Here is a 21,368-nt window from a genome sequence, read left to right on the forward strand (position 1 = left end):
GTATAAGCTACCCCTAAATCTAGTAATAGAGGTAGTATTAATCCTCTCCGCTATAAAGGGCGAAAAACTAAAGGACTCGCCGCAATAGCGTACCTAGTTTATAAAGGTATAGCTATATACCGTATAAAAGAACGTATAGGATCTATGCAATCTAGACCTTATCTCGTTAATAACCGATCCCGCTAATAAACGGCCCGAGCCTCTCTAAGAACCGGTGGAACCCGAATACCCTGAGGAAGGCGATGAGAAAGACCGAAGGATCTAGCGAGACTGTATAGATATATATAAAGTGAAGTATATAAGGTAGGAGAAGTAGATAAAGGGACTGAGCGATATAAATAAATATATCCTTATATACCTTAATCTAATCTACTATCTCTCTCTAGTTATATATTATACTCTATATAATAGGCTTATATATTTAAAGTCTCGCTTTGCCCGATCGACTATATACGAAGAAGAGATCTATATAAAATAGAAGGTTTTTATAATATAGAAGCCGACTAGGGATATCGAGGAATAGCTTTAATAGTAGAACTTATTAAGAGAGTAAGCTATTAGCTTTAGTATTAATAATAGAGATATAAATAGGGATTTTTTATACGCTATAAAAGAGGTGCTCTCTATCTAGTAGTAAAGGAAATACTAGGAGATTATTATAGATAAGAAAGTATATAATACTCGAGATCTTCTCGAATTATTCTATATTATAAATTATAAGATAGGTATTTAGACTATAACCTTAACTAATACTCTAAAGGGTGTATTTTTAACCTAATAAGGATACTAAGAAGCGAAGCCGGAAGTGAAGTAAGAGAAGCTCCTATTTAAGAAGAGACGCTGTCTATATAGTAGTATATATCTAAGGTATAAGGTTGCTACTTGCTATATTATAAATAAAGTAATTCGACTGGAGGGATATACCTTTAATAAGCGTATATTAGAGAAAGCGAAGAAGAAGTTAGTAAAGGACCTCGTTTAGAAGTAATAGGTTAATAAGGTAGTTACTAAAGCTTAGCTAAAGGCTAAATATACTAACTAGGTTAGCTTTACTACTATCTATTAAAAGTATAAAGCTGTATAGATTAGTAAGTATGTGCTATCTATAGTAAAAAGTGATAAGCCCTCCCTATATAATCGATAGATCCTCGATATTGGATCGAGTGCGTATATCTATAATAATAGGAGCTTATTTATTAACTTTACCCCGGACGATATAGAAGTCTTAATTAGAGATAGTACTATAAAGATACTCGGTAGGGGTATAGCTCGTCTAGTAGGAAGATACCTAGTAAAAGGAAGGATAGAGATTATATTAAGTGATACTCTATACTTACCTAGATTCTATATAAATCTAGTATTATACGCGATATTAAGGAAAAAAGGTGGCCTTTAGTGTTAAAAGACGAATTGTATATAGGATCCTAATAATAGGCTTATTATTAGTGTATATTTCTAGGATCACTTTAACCTCTGGCTTTTTGATAAGCTTAGTGAAACTCCTCTATAATAGGTATATACTACCTAGGTAGGCGTATAGAACTCGGTAAAGCTGTAGGAATTAAAGGCTTCTTCCGAACTATAGTATCGGCGCTTAGCTTATATTAAACTACGTACTATAGCGAAGCTTCCTAGTATAGTAGAGGGCGTCGTTCTTAAAGATAAGAAGTCGATAGAGGAGCAATCTTTATATTAAACCTATAAAATAGGAAGTGCTCTAAGGTAGATATTATAATAGCTAGTCGGAAGATCCTTTAGACAATTTAGAAGGGTGTACTTTAATCTAATTTAACTACTACCGGCGTATAATAGATATCGCTAGATATCTTATTTCTATCTAGAAGGACCGAGGTTCTATTAGATTATAATATATAAAGTTAAACCGGAATACTAGCTTATAATAAAGGAGTTCGTATAGCTAGTAAGGAATTAGTAGAAGCTACCGATTAAGGCTTTCTACTACGATAATAAAGCTATAGTAGGTAGAGTAGCGGAGTATAGCCTAACGGTTGATAGTATTTTAGTATATTATACTCTATTTAGATATTTAGAAATGAATAGGTATACCGAGAGATCTAGTGGGATAATTATTACTTATATACGTATACTTATTTTTAAAGGGAAGCTCCTTAAGGATCTATAGCCGGAATTTGTAAGCGCTGCTATATAGTTATTAAATCGTACGCTATCGTATATCGCTACCGAGAACTGTTAGGTGGTTCTATAGGAAGAAGTTAGGAAGGAATTCGTACCGGTAATACTAAAGACTAATCTATTAAATGTTAGGCTATACGGAAGTATAGCGTACTATAGAATTGAGAATTAAGTATAGTCTGATAAGATATACCCTTAAGTAGAGATTGGCTTTTTAGTAGGATATTATACCTCGAATATCTAGAAGATCTGGTTTCTATATAGTGGAAAGGTGAAGTATATTAGGGATATAGTTATTAATAAAACCCGGAAGTATATACCTAAGTACGATTAGTATCGGCCGATTCTATTACCTTTAGTGAGATAATTGTAAGAACTTACTACTGAAGAGATCGCTTAGGTGATTAACTATGAAATCACTAGTTAATAGACTAGTACGATGGAGGAAAGTCGGGGTGTGTAGGATCGGGATGATCTTTAGTAGTATAACCCCTAGTACTATAATCCTTAGTAGGAAAGTCTTTAGTAAGTATAGGAGAATCTTTAATAAGCGTAAGATACTTTTTAGGAAGTGATTTAATGTAAGGATATACAGTCTGCAGGTGTATGGCCTGTCAACCGGGTAAGATACAATGGCTGTGGGAGAGGATCAATGTATTGTCTCTATATGCCAAGACTAATTCTTATCAGAATTCAGGGGGCCCCGGGGGGCTCTGGGATTTTAGGAAAACAGTATGCTAAGAAACAGGGCCGATCATATGACGAACCCCGCTCGCTTCGGCTATATTATATCTAATATACCTATATCAGTTAATCCCGTTTCACAATTGAAAGGACCTTTATCCTTTACAATTATCCCCTCTCTTCTAGGAGGATATCCCTATCCGAAATTAGATATAGATCTAGAAATAGGTGTTAAGATAATAAAGTAATAAAGTATCGGGGAGGAACCGAGAGTGGTTTAATAAAGGAGATATATTTAGAATAATATAAAAGATCCTAAATAACCCGAAATAGGATGTCTTTATATACCGTAGTCTATATAGACGTATTATTTGCTTTATAAATTTAAATCATTAATCACCCTCTTAATTTCTAGCATACCCCTAGTTTAACGTAAGGTTTAAGTGAAGTTAAAATACGCTTAGTATATACAATGCCTTCGTATAGCTATTAACTAGTAGGATACCGGAGACACTAACGAACCGTTCTCGATTAAGTGTATTATCGGTACCGAAAATTCTAAAAAGTGTTAATAGTGTATTAGTCGATATATATATTACGAACTTCCTATAGGTAGTATATAAGGGGATACTCGCGATTTAGTCGCGATCCTCAACTAGGCCGCTAAATGTTTCGATAACGATAACGGATACTATACGTAGGACGATAAGTATCTTAAAACTATTAATAAGGGAGTTATAAGCCTACTAAAGGACTTTATTACTACGCACCGCGTATATAAGTCTACGTATAGCCTACCTAGTGAGACTAAGAAGGATAAGAGTAAAGTGAGTGAGATCTCTTATATAGGATTCGGCCGTGATTCGCTAACTCTTCACTAGCCTATTCCTATCGTATATCGTTAATTTATAGAGGGTCGTTAACAATTATATCCGAACCCTCTTCCGCGTCCCCGTCTTAATACGATATAGGCGAAATAGCACTATTATCTTACCGAATCGGGGTAGCGTCTTTAGTTTAGAGACGAAGGATTTGTTCTATAGACGTAAGCTAAATTTGACCTATTACGTTTAGTAAAGGATGTCTATTTTACGTATTTTAATCCTATAGTCCCCGCCGGTAGTACTCTTTAGATTATTATAGATATATAGGAGGAGGAATTTCTAGTTCCTCTATATAAATTATAACCGGTGAGGGATCGAATTAGTAGTATTTCGGTGTTTAGGTAATATCTCTTTTAGTTCGATGATTTTAATAGAAATAGTAGGTGCGAATTGTTTGAATTATGTCTCGATCGTAGCTTCCTCTTTCGGTAGAGTCTTGATTTTTAATTACGTCGCGTAGATAACCTAGGTTTATTTACCTTCTTCTTTATAGAGGTTATCTTTGCTTTTACATCCTTAAGTCTTTCACTTTTCTATACCGTTTTATCTCTGATTCGCACCCTATTCGCTATCGAAAATGCCTCCTATTAGGAGTTCTCTATATAAGCTCCGACGTCCTATTCTACGCGCGTATACCTAGTGTATAATATATCTAAGGGTCTCTGTGCGCGATTGGACCGAGGATAGTCTAGCCTCTCTCGAGCCTTTCGTGGCTTATTGTTTCGCTAAGATATATAATAGTAAGAATTGCTAACACTATAATAAGCTTTATAAGCCTTATAAAACGGTATGTCTATAGGATCGTTTCTGTCTCTTTTCGCTAGTGATTTGTGCTAACGATATTTAGATCCCTAAGGGGATCGAAGGAAACCGTTACGAACTCCTTACTTACCTATCTTAGGTTTGTGAATTTTAGGCCAATTCTAATAACGAATATGGTATTATTCCTAGGATAAGTGTGGACGCCTAAGGTGACGATATCGACTTGTTATTGCCTTATGACTTTATCGAGAGTGTTACAGTTTACGTTCGGTATCTTATCGCTAGCTTCGATAACTTCGTTAAGAACTATCGTCGTACCTATTCACTTCCCGGGACCTATATTCCTTAGGTATATTTCGTCCCTAAAATATAGGTGTATTATCTATGATTCGTTCCGCTAACTTTTCTAGACTATAAAAGACGCCTATACTAGCTAGGTTTCCGCCTATAGATCGTTAGTAATTCCCTTACCTCCTATTAGCGATTCGGCCTACGACTAGGAGAAACTTACTAATAAAGCTAGCTACTACCTACGTCTATATATAGCTAAAGAGTCGGCCTATAGTTAGTATATAGGGCTTATCGCCTTTCGCGAGGAGATTCGCGACCTAGTTTCTACCGCTTGTGATAATAGAATAGATACTACTATAATTAGCTCCCTTAATATATATATAGGCCTATTCCCTTTATCTCTAAGAGTATAGCTGTTATGGTTCGGCTATATTTCGCCTATTTTCCGGGACTTCTTTTATATTTCTTTTACTTCCTCTTATTAGGCGTGGTAAAACGCGACTGCTCTAGGGATATGACTATATCTTTTCGAGGCCGATACGGTAGGCATTCGGTAACTTTTCAATTAATTTTGCTTTCTCTATATCCTTTTATATTTAGCGATGATTTTTAGTATATTCACTATTGCGCTCTTAGGCACCTATTAGTTATATTCCGATAGCTAGCTATACTATTTAACTAAGTAGTGTAATTCGTCTTCGAATCGCTAGTTATCCTTTATCTCTTCGACTTCCTATTTATTATTATCTACTAGCTTAGGTAGGGGTAATTGTTCTAGTTTACCTTTACGCTAATACTATAGTTATAATAGAGAGATAGGGAATATATTATAAATCGCTATATACTAGCTAGGTAGTAGGAGGCGATACGCTTATCTTCCTATATATTCGAGGATTCTAAAAGGTCTAATCTATCGTAGTAATAGCTTCTTTATTATACCTTCCTTTAGCTATAAGTTCTTTATCGAGAGAGCCACGAGGTCATTTTTCTTAAATATTATTTCTTTATAACGCTTATTATAATAAGCCGCTTACGTTTCGGTTGCTTTTCGCTATATTTTCTATAGCTTTTCGCGAAGCTCTAAGAGCTTTTCAACTCGTAATAATACTACCGGTGCCTCTCTCTCTACGCCGCCGTCCTCGGCGCGTATATAGAAGTTAGGATTGAAGCCTAATAAGGCCTAAAATAGCGACATTCCAATTGTCGTATTGACTGTATTATTATATACGAATTTAGTAGTTTATAGGAGTGTGGGCTATATCTTTTACTATTCGTTAATAAAGCACCGGAGGTAGTGTTCGAGCGTTTAATTTATCCTTTCCGTTTAACCATCGGTTTAGGGATAAAATGCTATCGAATACCTCAGTTTTACCTAGGATATATAATATAGTTTTAACTAAAATCTACTCGTAAAAACGGATCCCCGGTTAGATACGATACTATTTAGTAGTCTAAACCTTAGTTCGATATTATAATAGAAAAGCTCGGCTAATTCCGAAGTATCTATCGTTATCGAAACTAGGAAGAAAAGGCACTATTTCGAGAAACGGTCTATAATCACTAGAATGGTATCTACTATCTTTCCTTTCTAGATCGATTAAAGCAATCCTATAATAAAGTCTATAGATAATTCGGCGAAGGGCCGTAATAGAATCGGTAGCGATTCGAGCTTACTAAAAGGACGATACCTTAGCGTCTAAGTAGTTTGATATATTGTATAGGATTTAACATATTTTTATATATCTACTTAGAGATTTACCTAGTAGTACTCTCTACGAAAGAGCTCTTCGGTCCTTACTCTACTAAAATAGCCGGTAGTAGGATTATTATAATATATTTATATTAACTTTATACGGAGGCCCTTTTTTTCGGTATATATAGATATCCTCGGTACTATAGTAATCCTAAGGCGTCTACTAACCAGCCTTTACTACTAGGTTTCGAGATCGAAACGTCCCCTCTTCGGCGGATCGTTTCTAGGTTATCTAACTAGAGTTTTCCCACTTATTTGAGAATATCTATAGTGTCTATACTAATAGACTAGATTACTACTACTTTAGTATCCGTAACGTCGAATTAAATATTCAATTTGTTATATAATTCTCGCTATTTAGACTAATTATCTATATCTATACTTATACGTTTCGCTATCGTCTCGATAGGTATACTAGATCTAGGCGTTACCTATTCGGTCTCTCGACCTGATCCTAATCGGGATTCCGAGTTATATTCCTCTAAATCATACTTATAATCTACGTTTAGATTTTTTACCTCTATAATACTTCGGATCGTTAGGGCTTTTATCTTTCCGGTCTCTCCTAGATCCGGAAGTTCTTCGCCCGCGATTTATTAATAAATCGGGGTCGTTAATTCCTCTCCTACAATTGCTCGTTTAGAGTTTAGAATTCTAGAAAGCCTATCTATAGGATTTGTTTTTCTAGGCCTATACTTTATAATAAAGTTAAAAGGCGTGAGAAATATATACTAACGCGCCTATCGGCTATTAAGCTTTTACTATATTATAAAGGTATGTAAATTAGTATAATTAGATAAAACTTTAATAGGATACTTACTACTATCTAGATAGTGTCTCTAATATTAGAAAGAGTGAACGATAGCGAATAGCTCCTAATCCGATATTATATAGTTGAGTTCTAGGCCTAAGAACTTTCTAGACTAAAACGCGACCGGATACTATCGTCCTTCGTTATTTAGTTATAAAAGTACTCCTCCTATTCCTTAATTCGATATATCTATCTCGAGTCTGATATGTTTCTCTAGATTAAAATGATATAATAGGGCTACTAACTAGAAAGCCTACTTTAGGCGTTAAAACGCTACCGATTCGGTACTATTAAGTGATATTTAGCCTAGTTTCTTCCCGTTTTTACTCCCTTTTATTATAGATATAAGAGGTAGAGATATCTAGGAATACCCTTTAATAAAACGGCGGTAGAAATTGTAAAATCCTAGGAAAACCTAGACGTTGTAGTAGCTTTTCGGCTCTTCCTATTCCTAGATTATACGGATACAGTCTTAGTCTATTCTTACCCCCGAACCGTCTACGATAAACCCTAGAAACTCGACCTCCTTCTAGTAGAATATATATTTTAAAGGTTTAATATAGAGTTTAGCCTTTTATAACCTCTTAAAGATCTAGCGAAGTGCTACTATATAGGATTCTCTATCTTTAGTGTAAACGAGGATATTATCTAGGTATACTATATAGATAACGTCGACTAGCCCTACTAGTATTATATAGATATAACTCTAGAACGTCGCCGGTGCATTTAATAGGCCGAAAGGTATAACTATATATTCGAAATAGCTATACCTTATTCTAAAAGCCGTTTTCCATTCGTCACCTTCTTATAAGCGAATCCGGTAGTAAGTATCTTTAATATTGACTTTGCTAAAATACTTTACTCCTAAGAGGCGGTTAAGGATCTCCGAAATAAGAGGTAATAGGTAGCGATTCTTAATCGAAACGCGATTAAGACCCCGGTAATCTACGTATAAACGTAGACCTCCGTCTTTCTTTAGGATAAATAGGATTAGTGCTCCCGCTAGGCTCTTTAATAGTCTAATTCTCCCCTTTTTAATATTGTCGATAAGGTAAGCCTATAGCTCTTTAAGCTTTATTCGTAAGAGAGGGTAAATCGGACCGTAAGGTAGAGTTTTACCTTCTTCGAGCTCAATTATATAGTCGGAGGTTTTCGTCTTCGGTAGTGTACCCGCCTTTTTATAATCGAATATATTAAGATACTCTTCCAATTCGGGAGGGATTCGGTCCCGATCTAATTTAGATTCGCCTATACTTTTATCGGGTAGCTATACGTCTTCTAGCATTTTAATTAAGGCGTAGATAATAGCGGCGTTTCTAGATTGTTTTATAAATTTGTAAGGTTTCTAGAGCTTAAAGTCTTTGACTCCGAACCACTATTTATTAACACTAGGATATAAGATAACGTCGAACTTATTAATAAAGGTCCTAGATAGGAGGATAGGACTCCCTTTAAGTCTCGGGTCCCTATCGATACCGATATAGGCTCGTTTCACTATCTTTATAGTGCCTTATGAATCTCTAATTATAAATAGTACCTAAAATACCCTATAGGTATAGAGTCGGTCTAGGGCGACGCCTTTTATCGAAGGAGATAAAAAAGGTGTAGCTAGTAGTTTTACTTTATAAGCGAACTCTTTACTAACTATATCGTATTCCGCGCCGGTATCTAGATCTATATACGTTTCGCTACCGTTTTCGAGAGTGATCGGTATATAAAGGCGTACTACAGTCCCGATTAGCGGGTATTGAACTAGTGTATCGGGATTTACCCTAGCTCTTTAACTTTTCCCGACTATCTCGATTAGTTTGCTCTTAGCGTTTAGATTAGAGCGCCCTTCTATAGACACTTATTTGCTTAGTGGTTCTTATCCTAATAGATAAAGTAAGCGTTTTCCGGTATCGAAGTGGTACCGTTTCCTTTATTATTAGGTGTGGTAGTGTTTGCTAAGCTTAATCTTCGTGATTTTCTTTAATATATAGAGGGTCCGCGTCCTCGGCCCCTACCTTTAAATTGGCCTCTTCCTCTAGGCTATCCTCGACCTCTACCTCTTAATATATCGGTACGGGAATAATCCGATATCGAATTGTGGTGGTTTCCCCGCCTACGCTTATCCTAGTGTTAGGTATAGGATTCTTTCCTCTTTTAGTGTGTGAAGTAGACGTGATAGAGGGTAGATACTAGCTTTAACATTTCGTTTTAGGTAGTAGGTAATATACTATTACTAGTAGTAATCATAATATCTTAAAGGGGTTTCTATAGCTTTATAAATAGCGTCTAGGCCCTTTACTCTTTACCCTAGTTTAGTAGGTGATTCTCTAGCGATTTAAGGTAGGTTTCGAAATTATAAGGATCTTAAAGCGGTCTTATTATTACTTCCTAATACTTAATAAAGATATTAGTTATAATATTATACGAATTTCGAAGGAGTGTTTTTATCTATTCTCGGAATGCTTCCTAGTTCGATATATCTTCGGGGTGTTTTCGCTTATAAATCACCTACTTTCCTTTATATACTATATAGAGATAGTTAGTAGCTATAAAGATCTTCTAGGTTCCCGAGATATATTTTTTTAGGGCTTTTTTAAAAAGTATATCGAGATTATTTAACTAGTCTTCTCTCTATTTAATACCGAAATCCTCTTCGAATTTTCCGATATCTCGTTTAATCTCTCCCTTCTAGCTTAGTTCACTCTCCGAGGATAATTTATAGTCGGATCGAGAGCGTCTTATAGGCTTTTCGAGGGCTTGAAGTTTTTCCTCGTTCTCTATAACCAGTTTCTAGGCCGCGAGGAGGCGTTCTTATAGAGCCGCTCTAGCTTTATACTCCGTAGCTTAGGCTTTAAGATCCCGGATCGTTTTATTAACGAGCCGGGTATTTTCCTCGAGTGATTCGCTATTTTACTCGGTAGGGGCCTCTTAAGTCTAGGTCTCCCCTTATTCTTCGATTTATAGAAGCGTCTCTAATTCGCTACCGATTTAGGCAGGTTGCTTAGTCGCTTCGGTATTATTTCGCGAGCTACTACGGGTTGTCGGAGGAGCCATTATATCTTAGGTAGTTAAAGATAAAGAATTAGAATTATAAGGATATACAGTCTGTAGGTATATAGCCTGTCAACCGGGTAAGATACAATGGCTGTGGGAGAGGATCAATGTATTGTCTCTATATACCAAGACTAATTCTTATTAGAATTCAGGGGGCCCCGGGGGGCTCTAGGATTTTAGGAAAACAGTATGCCAAGAAACAGGGCCGATCACATGACGAACCCCGCTCGCTTCGGCCACGTCACATCTGACATACCCATGTCAGTTAATCCCGTTTCACAATTGAAAGGACCTTTATCCTTTACATTTAAGAAGTAATTGGTAAAGTAAGTGCTTAATGAGAGACTACCCTAAGTTAGGGGGTGAGAGAAGAAGTATACTAGCTAATATTTGGCTATCTACCGGCGCGTATAGTACCACTAGGTGTATTTCCGGAGGATTAGGATCTACTACTACTACTAATCACTCCGCTATAGGAAGAAGAAGCGAGTACTAGCTCTGGTTAGGGGGTGGATATATAGGCTGATTAAGAAGATCTAGCGTATTAAGACTAGACCTAGTATAAAGACTAGGCTTAGTATAAAGATCAGACTTAGTACGAACCTACTCCTGATTCTATAGAAGATAAGCTAGAAAGGCAGCTATAGTCTAAGCTGCTAGTATTAAGTAGAGAGATAGTTAGTGATATTGATACCGGTAATATACTAAGTGGAAGACGAATATGTAGAGTAAGAAGAGATAATAATTTTATATATATAATAACCACTATAGTACGGGATGAAGAGCCCCCGGCTCTACTCTATACCTTTGCCGCTAATTTATATATAGAGAAACCGGATAGTCGTCGTTATCGAGATAATCTTCCTCTACTGTCGAAGTATTAGAAGGATATTATAAATCACCTATACTAGGAAGGCTTTTTTATAGTAATAAGGAAAGAGATTAATTCGCTATCTAAAAAGGAGATATTTAAAATCATTAATAGACTAAGGGATAGAGGGAAGCAGATCCTCCCTCTACTATAGGTTTTCTTATATAAATTTGACTAGGACGGTTACCTATTAAAACTGAAGGCTCGTATCTACGTACGAGGAGATTTTAAAACCATTTCTTACGAAGAGAAAAGGGCTACTATACTAGTAGTAAGGATAGTAAGGATAATTTTCGTACTAGTGGCTGCTTTTAATATAGATCTGCGATAGCGGGATACTATTACTATATTTTTAAATAGTAAGCTAGATAAGAAGGAGACGTATACCTATATACTAGAAGGGTTCTAGATTCTAGGTAAGTGCTAGAAGCTACGCCGTACTTTATACGGACTATGTATCTTACCGAGACTATAGTAACGAGAAGTAGTAAGTATACTATGTAAGCTAGGGTTATAATAAATGCCGGAAGACCCTTACGTCTTTATAGGATAGGGCTTATTGGTCTTCTTCTATATGGACGATATCCTGATCGCTAGCTATAGTACTGCTAAAGTATAAGTATAGTAGCTGGAGCGAGATCTAGAAGTATACTGGGAGCTGATAGATTATGGAGAAGCGGTATGGTTTTTTAATATCCGGATCGTCCGAGATAGATAGTAGAAGAAGCTTTGGCTTTGTTAGGATAGCTATATGACAAGTATTACTACTCGGTATAAGCTGATAGACCGTCTACCTGTTACGCACTGCCAACTGGTCACAGTTAGGTTAGAAGGGTTCCGGGTATACTTGCCTTATACCGCTCAGGTTTCCAACGTCAACGATCTGTGCTCTCAACCGTACTGTTGCCTAACAGGCCTTACTGCAGACTGGGTCCTTTTGAGGTATCGAGGAACGGTGCCAGGTAGAGCGCCGAATAGATCTATACCGGGGTATTGGTCTATTCGTGAGTGTTGTCAAGTTATAATCAAGTAAGAGAGTCACTAGTAATCCAAAGGGTAAATATAAGTAACAATGTATGATTGAAGACGAAGAACTAAACTAAGTACATAAATGAGTGTCCTTATATATCCTTCGTCTATATTCCCTGGTCCCTATCTGGGTATACCGCTACCGTCCTAGTAGTAGTCCCGTGGGTATACCATGTTGATATACCATGTCTTGGCGTGTTGGGTTGGTATACCAGTTGGTCACGTGGCACTTGTTGGTGTGGGAGATATCCAGTACCTTGAAGCACATACGTACCGGAAACCTCCTGGCAGTGGGTCTGATCAGGACTGATCATGCTTTTGCTCACTGAGTGTGAATGGGTTTCTCTTTCCTGAATACCTGGGGATACCAGAGTATTAGGTACTGCACGTGATCTGCTAACAGATAGATTGGTTGGCTCTCGGTGGCCCATCTGTGCACCCGGTGGGGCACCATCGATTGGTGACGGGTAGTTCCGTAACACTACCTATCTATATACCACTGCTAGTTGACGAATTGATACCCTACTAGGGTACGGCTACGCCGAGAGAGATCTATTTATACTAGTAGAAGGTTGGATCTGTAGGATATGCTACTACGATCACTAGACCGGACGCTATAAAAGCTACCGCTCGGCTTGCGCAGTTCCTTACAAATCTAGGTCCCTAGCACTAGTAGGCAGCTGATCGAGTTATTACCTATCTCTATACTACCCGGAACCTAGCTATTGAATATAGTGCCGGAGCAGTTAGTATAGGAATGAACTCGGTACAATTTGTAAGCGATGCCTCGTATAGGGACTACCCCGATAGAAAGAGCTTAGCTGGATATATCTGCTAGACATATGGCGGTCCAGTTGACTAGAAAGCTAGCAAGCAGCCTATAGTAATAACCTCAACCACAGAGGTAGAGCTACTAGGCCTATTAGAAATAGGAAAGCAGCTCTAATAGTGGCAGCGATTGCTTAATAACCTTACATTTACCCTATCTCACTACCTGACTATTGACTGTGACAATGAACGGACGATCAGCCTTTTGATAGGCGAGGATGTAGCCTTCGAAACGAAGCTACAGTATGTGGATATATATCACCACTGGCTAAGGCAGGAAGTCAGAGTAGGACATATTATGGTACGCTGGGTGGCGACAGCGAGTATGGTTGCCGATGGCCTCATAAAGCTGCTATCTAGACAGAAGCATGAGAACTTTATACGACTGCTTCGGATGGTTGATATAGGCTACCTTATAGCCTAGGAATTGAGGAAGAGAATGGATCATGCAGCATGCCAATGTATGAAGTGCAGCGATCTCAGTATGCATACTGTGACCGCTGAGGGGGTGTGTCGGAATAGATGCATTGGCATACCGGCATACCGGAGGATCCATTGATCCTATGCATCTTGTAATTTTAGATTAGTAATCGACGGCCCATATAAATTGTTAGGAAAGTCGATATAGCAATACAGAGAGTTGAACACCATTGATTGGACCCTACATTTTTACAATACGGCCCACGCCGACATGATATGCACTGTTAGTAGTGGAGAGCCTATCTCCCCACTACAATATCTATCCTTCCGCAAAGACCTCTTATCTCCAGAATTGCTAGAATCATATGGGCTTTATGGCACCAAGTCTTCCCTCCTCAAGGCTACACTTTATTCGTGAAATGGTGCAAGCCCAGCAGCTACATGCAGTGAACAAACAATCAAAAATATTCGCAGGAACTTGCGACCCTATATGTATATGTGTTGAAGAATAATCTTCGAGTCGGTCATGGATGTGGCTACAGTTGAAGAACCTAGAGTGAGGTTCTCGCTAAAGCCAAAATGGATAGATGTGGGTTTGTAAACAGCCATTGGGTAACAATGGCAAGGATAACTCTTGTATCCAGCGTGCAGACCTTATAAGCCTCGGTAACCGCTATTCAAGACATCATGCAGAAAAGCTCCTCTAAATACCACTCCCCCTTCGCACTTCGTCTGTTTCGCGTAAACCGAAGAAACGTTTTCGCTTCGTCTGAGCTCAGACCATCTCGAAGGCGTGAACTGGCTAGACGAAAAGTTCCATAATCATGGACTCTGTAATTCTCTGGAATAAGTTCTTGCTGCCTGTCGGCAGTGGACGGGTACCACTCTTCAGGCGCAACCATGACCAGTTCGTCCTCGCGCGGAGGCAAACTGAGATGCCTTCCTTTCAGCAGTACGCGTTTCCTTACTTCGGAAAGCCGTCCCTCTTCAATTTCAAGGACCTTCTCGGCCAGAGCAGCCCATAATGGGCAGTTAAAGAAACCTTGTACCGAAGGCGCTTGTCGAAGGAGATCCAGTGCGTCTCGGCGTAGGGTCGGATGACGGCACTTAACAGTGGTGAAAAATAGCGGCATGCCGACGCCCATTTCGAACGTGAACGGTGATTGTGATCGACCTGGCGTCGCTGAGAGATCTAGAATATGCTTTGACCAGCTAACAATAGACCGAAATTGACCAAAATGCATATCATATTCGGTCTCATGTTGTTTAAGGCAACTTGAAATCATGACTGATATGGCTGCGTGCCAACTCAATAGAGTTGCTGCAAAAGCTGTTCCTGCGAACGAGGAGTCCTTTTCATCCCATATGGCAAAGTCGACCCTCCACCGCTGGAGCTTGGACTGAAGATCCCATTGACGCGACTGGAATAGGGGCGACCTGCTCACGACCTCTCCAGCACGGGCTTGTCTGTTTGCTTCTCTTTGGAGAAGCATCGTTTCCGCTATTAGCGAGATGATCGCTGTTCGATAATCGTCGGGGGTACAAAGCGCAGTTTCCGTGAATGCAATAATTGCCGACGAATTTTTAATCGGATACCGCGTAGTTACCAACGCGAATGTACCCAGCCGGAGGAATAATGGGACAATAACATCTCGCAGGACTGACGAATCCCAATACGCATCTCTTCTGTCAGGCAGAGCTGCGATGAGACTAGCACCCTGGTCATATAAATGTAGGGCTTTCTCAAAATGACCCTGGAGAGCCTCGATACAGATATATAGAATGCAGGTCACAAGCGCGATATACATATCAGTGGCATTTTTTTTAATCTGCCGACGCATTTGGGAAATTGATCGGCAATACCACCTAAGTGCTTCGCGTTGTTTGGGCCCTAGTTCCGTTGCAGTAGATACCGTTGATGTACGAGCAAGGCGGTCCCTATCTTCGTATAGCCCGCTGATAGCAATAATGGCGTCACATACTGCTCGTTCAGAGCGGCAAGTCTCTAGGACTATTCCTTGCCAAAAGGAGACATCAAAGCAGCCTCCGATCGCAGGACCGACTCGTTCAAAATAGTACTTAAGTGCTACTTCTTCTCGATTTTCTCGAAGAGATAGGTCAAGCGGAGAGTAAGTACGCAGAATAGATGCCGGGCCCGGCGCCTCGAAGGCATTGTCATATGAGCAGGATCGGATAGAGGTTCGACAGCGTAGGCAATAGGGCTTTTCCTCGTCACATTTCACTTTGCGAGTCCTATAGTCCATTAGATGGTCCCTGTGGAGAAAGTCAATACGCACCTACAGGCTATACAGCCTGTTCGGGATTTCAGTTTTACAGATCGATGAATTGACTGACGAAAGGTAGGTTCCATGCCCTGAAGGTAAAAGACCAGCCAATGAAAGAAATATCCGAGGTACGTGGAAGCGATTTTGGACAGAGCCGAGTAAAAGTATCATAAATCCATACACAGTACCATATATAGTAGAGATGGCGTGACGATAGAGTGTGCTCGAGTGAAACGTCAATGCAGAGGATCGAATGGCGAACTGAGGGGTGGGTCTCAGGTTACATGGGAAGGAGTGGATACTCGCTCTATAACATGATTGGCCGACGTAGTGCGACATGTGTCTACGATGTCAGATCACGCTAGGGAACTGAGGGATAAACACCATCCGAGAAGGTAATAAAAGATCTGAAATGCGCACAAATATAGTTATTACTTGTATGCCCCTTTTGACCGAGCCACTTTCTAGACTCCCAAGGGTCGAAAAATTCGCTCTCTAAGCAACTTGAACTTGAGTTCTAGTGGGACTACGGACTAGCCACAACCTCATACTATCGTCGATCCTGTGAGTCTAAACCTAAGCTGGACTACTATTAGTAACTAGCTCTAATATGGAAACCAGAAAGGCACCAGTTAAACCGACGGCCTACACAGCTACCATGAAGAGTGACAGCGATGACAAAGGCAGCTTAGTTGTTGGTCTGTTCATCCTGGGGGGTGCAATCACCACTATGATATATTGCGGAATTCGACAACTTATTGAAACAATGCCGACATATGGCATTCGAGACATTTCTTCCGATCAAGTCAAGTACATGCGGGGTGTTCGGCGGAGGAATCTGAGCTGGCTATGGTATAACTCTCGGACAGAAGATACTGCCTCGGCGGCGTGATGGTTTCTCGTATTTACTATGATTGCAATGAGGCTTTCATTTATTGGCTGTGGGTCCAGAAAATAGTTATATTGTGTATATTGGTCAAGCCGATTTCGAGAACGACTGTAGAGTGCGTGGCTGGCGACGACTCTCACCTCCCCGTGGTGCCGGCTGGGAACCTGTGAATACCTAGCCTGGATGGTATTTGCAGAGCTAAGAAGAGTTACCACCGGCCAGCATTGTCCGCTGGCTAGGGCTACGGCTGGAGCGAGAGCTCAGGGGTCAGGGGCTAACCCTAGCCGCAGGCAACAAGGGAACACTTTGAAAACCATCCGACACACGACTGCAAGACCAATCCTACAATCAGTGAACACTAGGATCGTGGGATAGGACACCCTTGGAGCGCTCTCGGGTCTGCTCTGTTGAAAGGAGCATATCGCTGGGTCTGAGACACAGAAACGACATCGTGTTATGATATGAGGCTGGTGCAGATCAGGAACCAAGCCGAACCATCGGAATTAATCCCGAGATATCTATACGAATATTGGAAATCAACTTGGTCTTTACGTTGTATATATAGCCTTATGTTTCCCTCTGAACAACAATACGATTTTTACATCTGAATTACAACACGATCAAGTAATCGACCTATCGATGTGATCATCTGAGATTAAGTTCCTGGCGTTCTTGTAGCCTATTAAGGAGGAGGCGGTATGCTGGAATGGGTACAGTCAGGCGAGCCTGCGATTTCATTGGTCATGGTTCCCGTGCTTTTACAGTATTCAAATCCCATCAGGAACCGTGAATCACTTGGATTGCCATTGTCAACTGTGCATTAATTCGCTCCTCCGATATTCCTATGAAAGCCATCTGGCCAAGGAAGCAATGAAAGCCTTTGCGGCTGAAAATATTGAAGTCCATCCCGTCCCACGTCTTGTTACAGCATCAGCCTCTTCGTAGTTTCTCTTCATGCTCGATCAATGGAATTTAACAAATATCAAACTCTGCAACAAACACAAAGCACGATGGTATAAAGCCGCGCTATTCTGGCCACTCTGGATATCAACCAGCTGCTCGAAGACAAAAATCACCAATCCAAAGATCTCTTCGATGTCTGCGCACTTTCGCCAGTTAAATCGCCCCTCGTCCGCCCGGTATTTGTCCTTGCAATTTTTCTGAAGACCGATCGGCCAAACCGATTATACAGTGGAAGCACACCCCCGGCTTCAAGAAGTGTTTTTTCTATCTCTGACTGCTGATAGTGGAACACTTGATCAGTACGTTCAATCTGCACTGTTCGGGCTTGTGAATTGATGATGACAATAGATCCCTCATTTGCAAGTTTGTAGAATTCGGGATCCGGTAAGGTGATGTTGAAAAGGCCCATGTTGAGCTGGTTCCGGTCATCTGCATTCTCTCCTAAGACTCTGGCTAACAACATTGGGTTTTAAAATTGTCGCCACTTACAGATAAACGCAAAGGCAGGCGCAATCACTGCTTCGATGCCCGCTCCTTGCAACGCTCTGACTGCATCCTCGCGGGACGAACCACTGCCAAACCCACGATCAGCGACGCTGTGGTTCGTCAGTATCTCGACTCTAAGGGTTGGTAATGGTTTCAATTACATGATCGTTGACCCATCTGTCGCTCGTTTTCGGAATTCAGGACGATCATACTGGAAGCAGTGACTTCCAAGTTCTGCATTGTCAACACCAGGTACAAACTCAGCCGGAATGATCGCGTCACTGATATGTCGGGTGTCAGAAACAGCCTCGGAAAGAAATTGTGGCCGACTCACGTATCGACATTTTCACCAAATCTTTGAACCTTCGACCGAATAACTCCATCACTAGAAATTTTCGCTACATCCCGAGTCGAAGCAGGAGTGTGAATGGGAACGCTACTACTGCCGTTGATGGAGGGGATATTTGATGCAAGTACTGGGTTAGGCTCGCTGATTTCGGGGGCAATACTCAAGGAGACTCTCTCTCTTCCCAGAATATTGGCCAATCTCGCTCTATCAATTTGATCCAGCAGTGGCTGTGGGTCTGTGATTACCATGTTGAAGCTCGAGGCAGCAACCACGGCGGCGCAGCTGATACTCCCAATCGCTCCTTTGCCCATTCGATTCCGAAAGTTGCGATTTTGTGAGGAGAGCCAAACTTCTCCTTCACCCGCAACATCAACATCGTTGATTCCAACGCAGTAGGAACAGCCCGGGGCTCCGATGTCAAATCCTGCCTGCCGGTAAATGTCCAAGATGCCGTGCCGCTCCAGGTTCTTGATAATGCTGAGACTTCCAGGTGTAACTCTCCTCTGCCCGTCACTGGGAACCATGCCCGCTCGTAGGCCAGCTTCTAGAACCAGTCCTCCCATAATTAGATCCTCTTCGGTGGTGGTACAGGCTCCGATGAAGCATCCATCCAGCGTGGTGTCAACTTTCTCTGACACGGGCACAACATTATCCGGCTCGGGATACAAAGCGATGGTCGTTTCAACCTCCGAGAGATCGACGGTGCGCACCTCAGCATACTGAGCGCCTGAATCGGCTCGGAAATAGAGGCCCCCTTGATGTTCCAGATGCGGCCTTTTCGAGATCCATTCGGCGGTGCTCTCATCAGCTTCGAAACACGCGCCCATCCCGCCGAATTCAGTTGTCATATTTGCAATGGCGAATCTAGCATCCATTGATAACTCCTTCAAACTCGGGCCGCCGTATTCAACCGCGCGCTGGAAGGCGATCGTGTTTCGTTTGAAAAGGCCGAGTATGTGAAGAATCACATCTTTGCCACCCACCCCAAAAGGCAATTGGCCGATGAAATTGATACGGCAGATCTCTGGCACACGAAACCAGGTCTCTCCCGTTACCATCGGCATGACGACATCTGCAGCTCCAAGGCCAACGGCCAGTCCTCCCACGCAACCAGCAGAGCAGGAATGAGAGTCGCAGCCCACAATGATCTGACCAGGCAGTGCTCGGTCGCGCGTAAAGTCAGTATGAAGAATACTTGTATTGGCAGGGAGGAAGTTGACGAGCTTTGCTTCCCGCTGGAAGCTTTCCGCTTTCTCAATCAAGCCTCGCTGTCGGGGTCGATGATTCGTGCGTGGGTCAACGGTATGATCGATCGCCAGCCACATACGGTCATTGCGATGCAGACGAGGTCTTCCCATTTGGTCATATGTCTTCTCCATTCCTGCCCAGAGAATCTCGGAAGTCAATGTCCAGTCAACCTTGACACAGATAATCTCGCCGGGCTGGACTTCTGGTTTGCTCAGCCCAACAGCCGCATGGGTCAAAATCTTTTCGATTATACCCATTGGACGCCTTTGACGCATCGGACGAGGGAGGACGAGGCTCTCAGTACTTCCCGAGAACCTACATGTGAACTCGCGGCCTCTAGGTAATAGTCCAAATGCGTCATAAATTTGCTCATGAACTCCTCCGAAGAAGCTGTACCACCAGCGCTGGGGGTCCGGATATTGCAGCCGATGAGTTCAATTGGGTCCAATGTGCGTCGAATTGACCTAACGACTGCCACGGCCTCTGCAGTTAGACCGAACGACAAGTCAAGCATCAGGCTTATGACCAGTAAAATTGGAACTGGGTCCAAAGCTGCTTCATTCGCAATGGTTTTACCCGATCTCAAGATCACAGGGTTCCTTCTGTGGGTCTGGTTGGATAAATCCACAATGGTCGCCGACGCCAGCAGGTTCTGTGAGCCTTGGATGAGCTTTCCTGCCTTTTCCGACACCATTTCTCCATCAGGACCAGTTGTCAAGACAATGCCGTTTAACCTAGTTGGGTGTAAATCTAGGGCCGTTGCTGCCGTGTGTATCGGTACGTGCTGGAGTGGGACACGTGGAAATTGTTTGCTGAGCACCTCAGTAACAACAGAATTCCAAAGTGGCAATGACTCAATGCAATGAAGAGGCTTTGGCGGAGAAAACTGCAATGCGTAGGCTCCTGCCCAATGCGCCAGCCGTTCGATGGTCTCACGGGAAACCTCATTTCCAGTGTTCGTATGCGTAGCGTCACTGACCAGGGTGATATCTAGCCCTTGGACACCGTTTCTCAGCAATCCTGTTGAAACAAGTCCAATGCTTGGGAAGAAGAAAGGTTGGACGTTTGCAAAAGCGCCGACCTCTCCAAGCAAGTCCAAGGTTCCTCTGACAAGCTCCTCTCTAACCCCGCACACTATCACGGCATCTGACTCCAGACATGCCTCCAAGGTGGAAGGACTCAGTGATTGGTGGTTGACAGCTTGAGTGGCTTTGCCAGATAGAGTTTTGGTAATCCCGAATTTAACCCCTGGTCTCGAGGTCTCGATGAAACGTAGCACCTCCCTGGCGACGGCTGCCATCTGAGTGCTGGGTTCATCACCAGGCAGAAGGGCGAGTGTGTTTATCTGATTTGAGGGAACTTGTGTAGAAGACATGGCGGCGATGTGATGAGTGCGGGTAATCCGAAGGCGCTACCTAGGTATCTAGTATCTATAGATACCTCTCCTGGGTTGGGGAAATGCCGAGTATATATACCCCACGAATCCGATGTCGGGCACTTTGATTGTGTTTTGATTACATTTCCTTCTGATTTTATTAGTTTATTTGTCTTTCTTGCTTCACACTTAGTCCCGATCACCTACGATAAATGTGTGCTACTAGTTATGACCAAAGGCG

The 21,368-nt window shown here is 41.4% G+C and overlaps 4 protein-coding genes across 4 annotated transcripts, besides 2 other annotated features; 2 read left to right on the forward strand and 2 right to left on the reverse strand.

Moving 5' to 3' along the window:
- Window positions 1-3,310: 3,310 nt before the first annotated feature.
- Window positions 3,311-3,971, forward strand: N7519_008535 (uncharacterized protein; the record flags this gene model as incomplete). The annotated part of the gene is made up of 5 exons (XM_057295311.1): window positions 3,311-3,318; window positions 3,339-3,414; window positions 3,540-3,665; window positions 3,751-3,883; window positions 3,913-3,971. 5 exons carry the CDS (start codon window positions 3,311-3,313, stop codon window positions 3,969-3,971), a joined length of 402 nt encoding a protein of 133 aa, XP_057143193.1.
- A 540-nt stretch (window positions 3,972-4,511) lies between these two features.
- Window positions 4,512-4,545: a sequence feature (Short protein (N7519_008536, KAJ6178075.1) was converted to a misc_feature.).
- Window positions 4,546-4,569: 24 nt separating this feature from the next.
- Window positions 4,570-4,577: a sequence feature (Short protein (N7519_008536, KAJ6178075.1) was converted to a misc_feature.).
- Window positions 4,578-14,209: 9,632 nt separating this feature from the next.
- N7519_008537 (uncharacterized protein) lies at window positions 14,210-15,373 on the reverse strand (the record flags this gene model as incomplete). The annotated part of the gene is made up of 1 exon (XM_057295312.1): window positions 14,210-15,373. One exon carries the CDS (start codon window positions 15,371-15,373, stop codon window positions 14,210-14,212), a length of 1,164 nt encoding a protein of 387 aa, XP_057143194.1.
- A 1,054-nt stretch (window positions 15,374-16,427) lies between these two features.
- Window positions 16,428-16,709, forward strand: N7519_008538 (uncharacterized protein; the record flags this gene model as incomplete). Its single annotated transcript, XM_057295313.1, has 1 exon — window positions 16,428-16,709. The coding sequence occupies one exon, from the start codon at window positions 16,428-16,430 to the stop codon at window positions 16,707-16,709; it is 282 nt and encodes a 93-aa protein (XP_057143195.1).
- A 345-nt stretch (window positions 16,710-17,054) lies between these two features.
- N7519_008539 (Aconitase/3-isopropylmalate dehydratase) lies at window positions 17,055-21,127 on the reverse strand (the record flags this gene model as incomplete). Its single annotated transcript, XM_057295314.1, has 6 exons — window positions 17,055-17,136; window positions 17,945-18,098; window positions 18,159-18,265; window positions 18,317-18,436; window positions 18,490-19,991; window positions 20,072-21,127. The coding sequence occupies 6 exons, from the start codon at window positions 21,125-21,127 to the stop codon at window positions 17,055-17,057; spliced, it is 3,021 nt and encodes a 1,006-aa protein (XP_057143196.1).
- Window positions 21,128-21,368: the final 241 nt, after the last annotated feature.

Source organism: Penicillium mononematosum (genome assembly GCF_028829835.1).
Source record: "Penicillium mononematosum strain IBT 11891 chromosome Unknown utg000005l:1.0-9366267.0:1.0-9372171.0, whole genome shotgun sequence".
NCBI classification, from domain to species: Eukaryota; Fungi; Ascomycota; class Eurotiomycetes; order Eurotiales; family Aspergillaceae; genus Penicillium; species Penicillium mononematosum.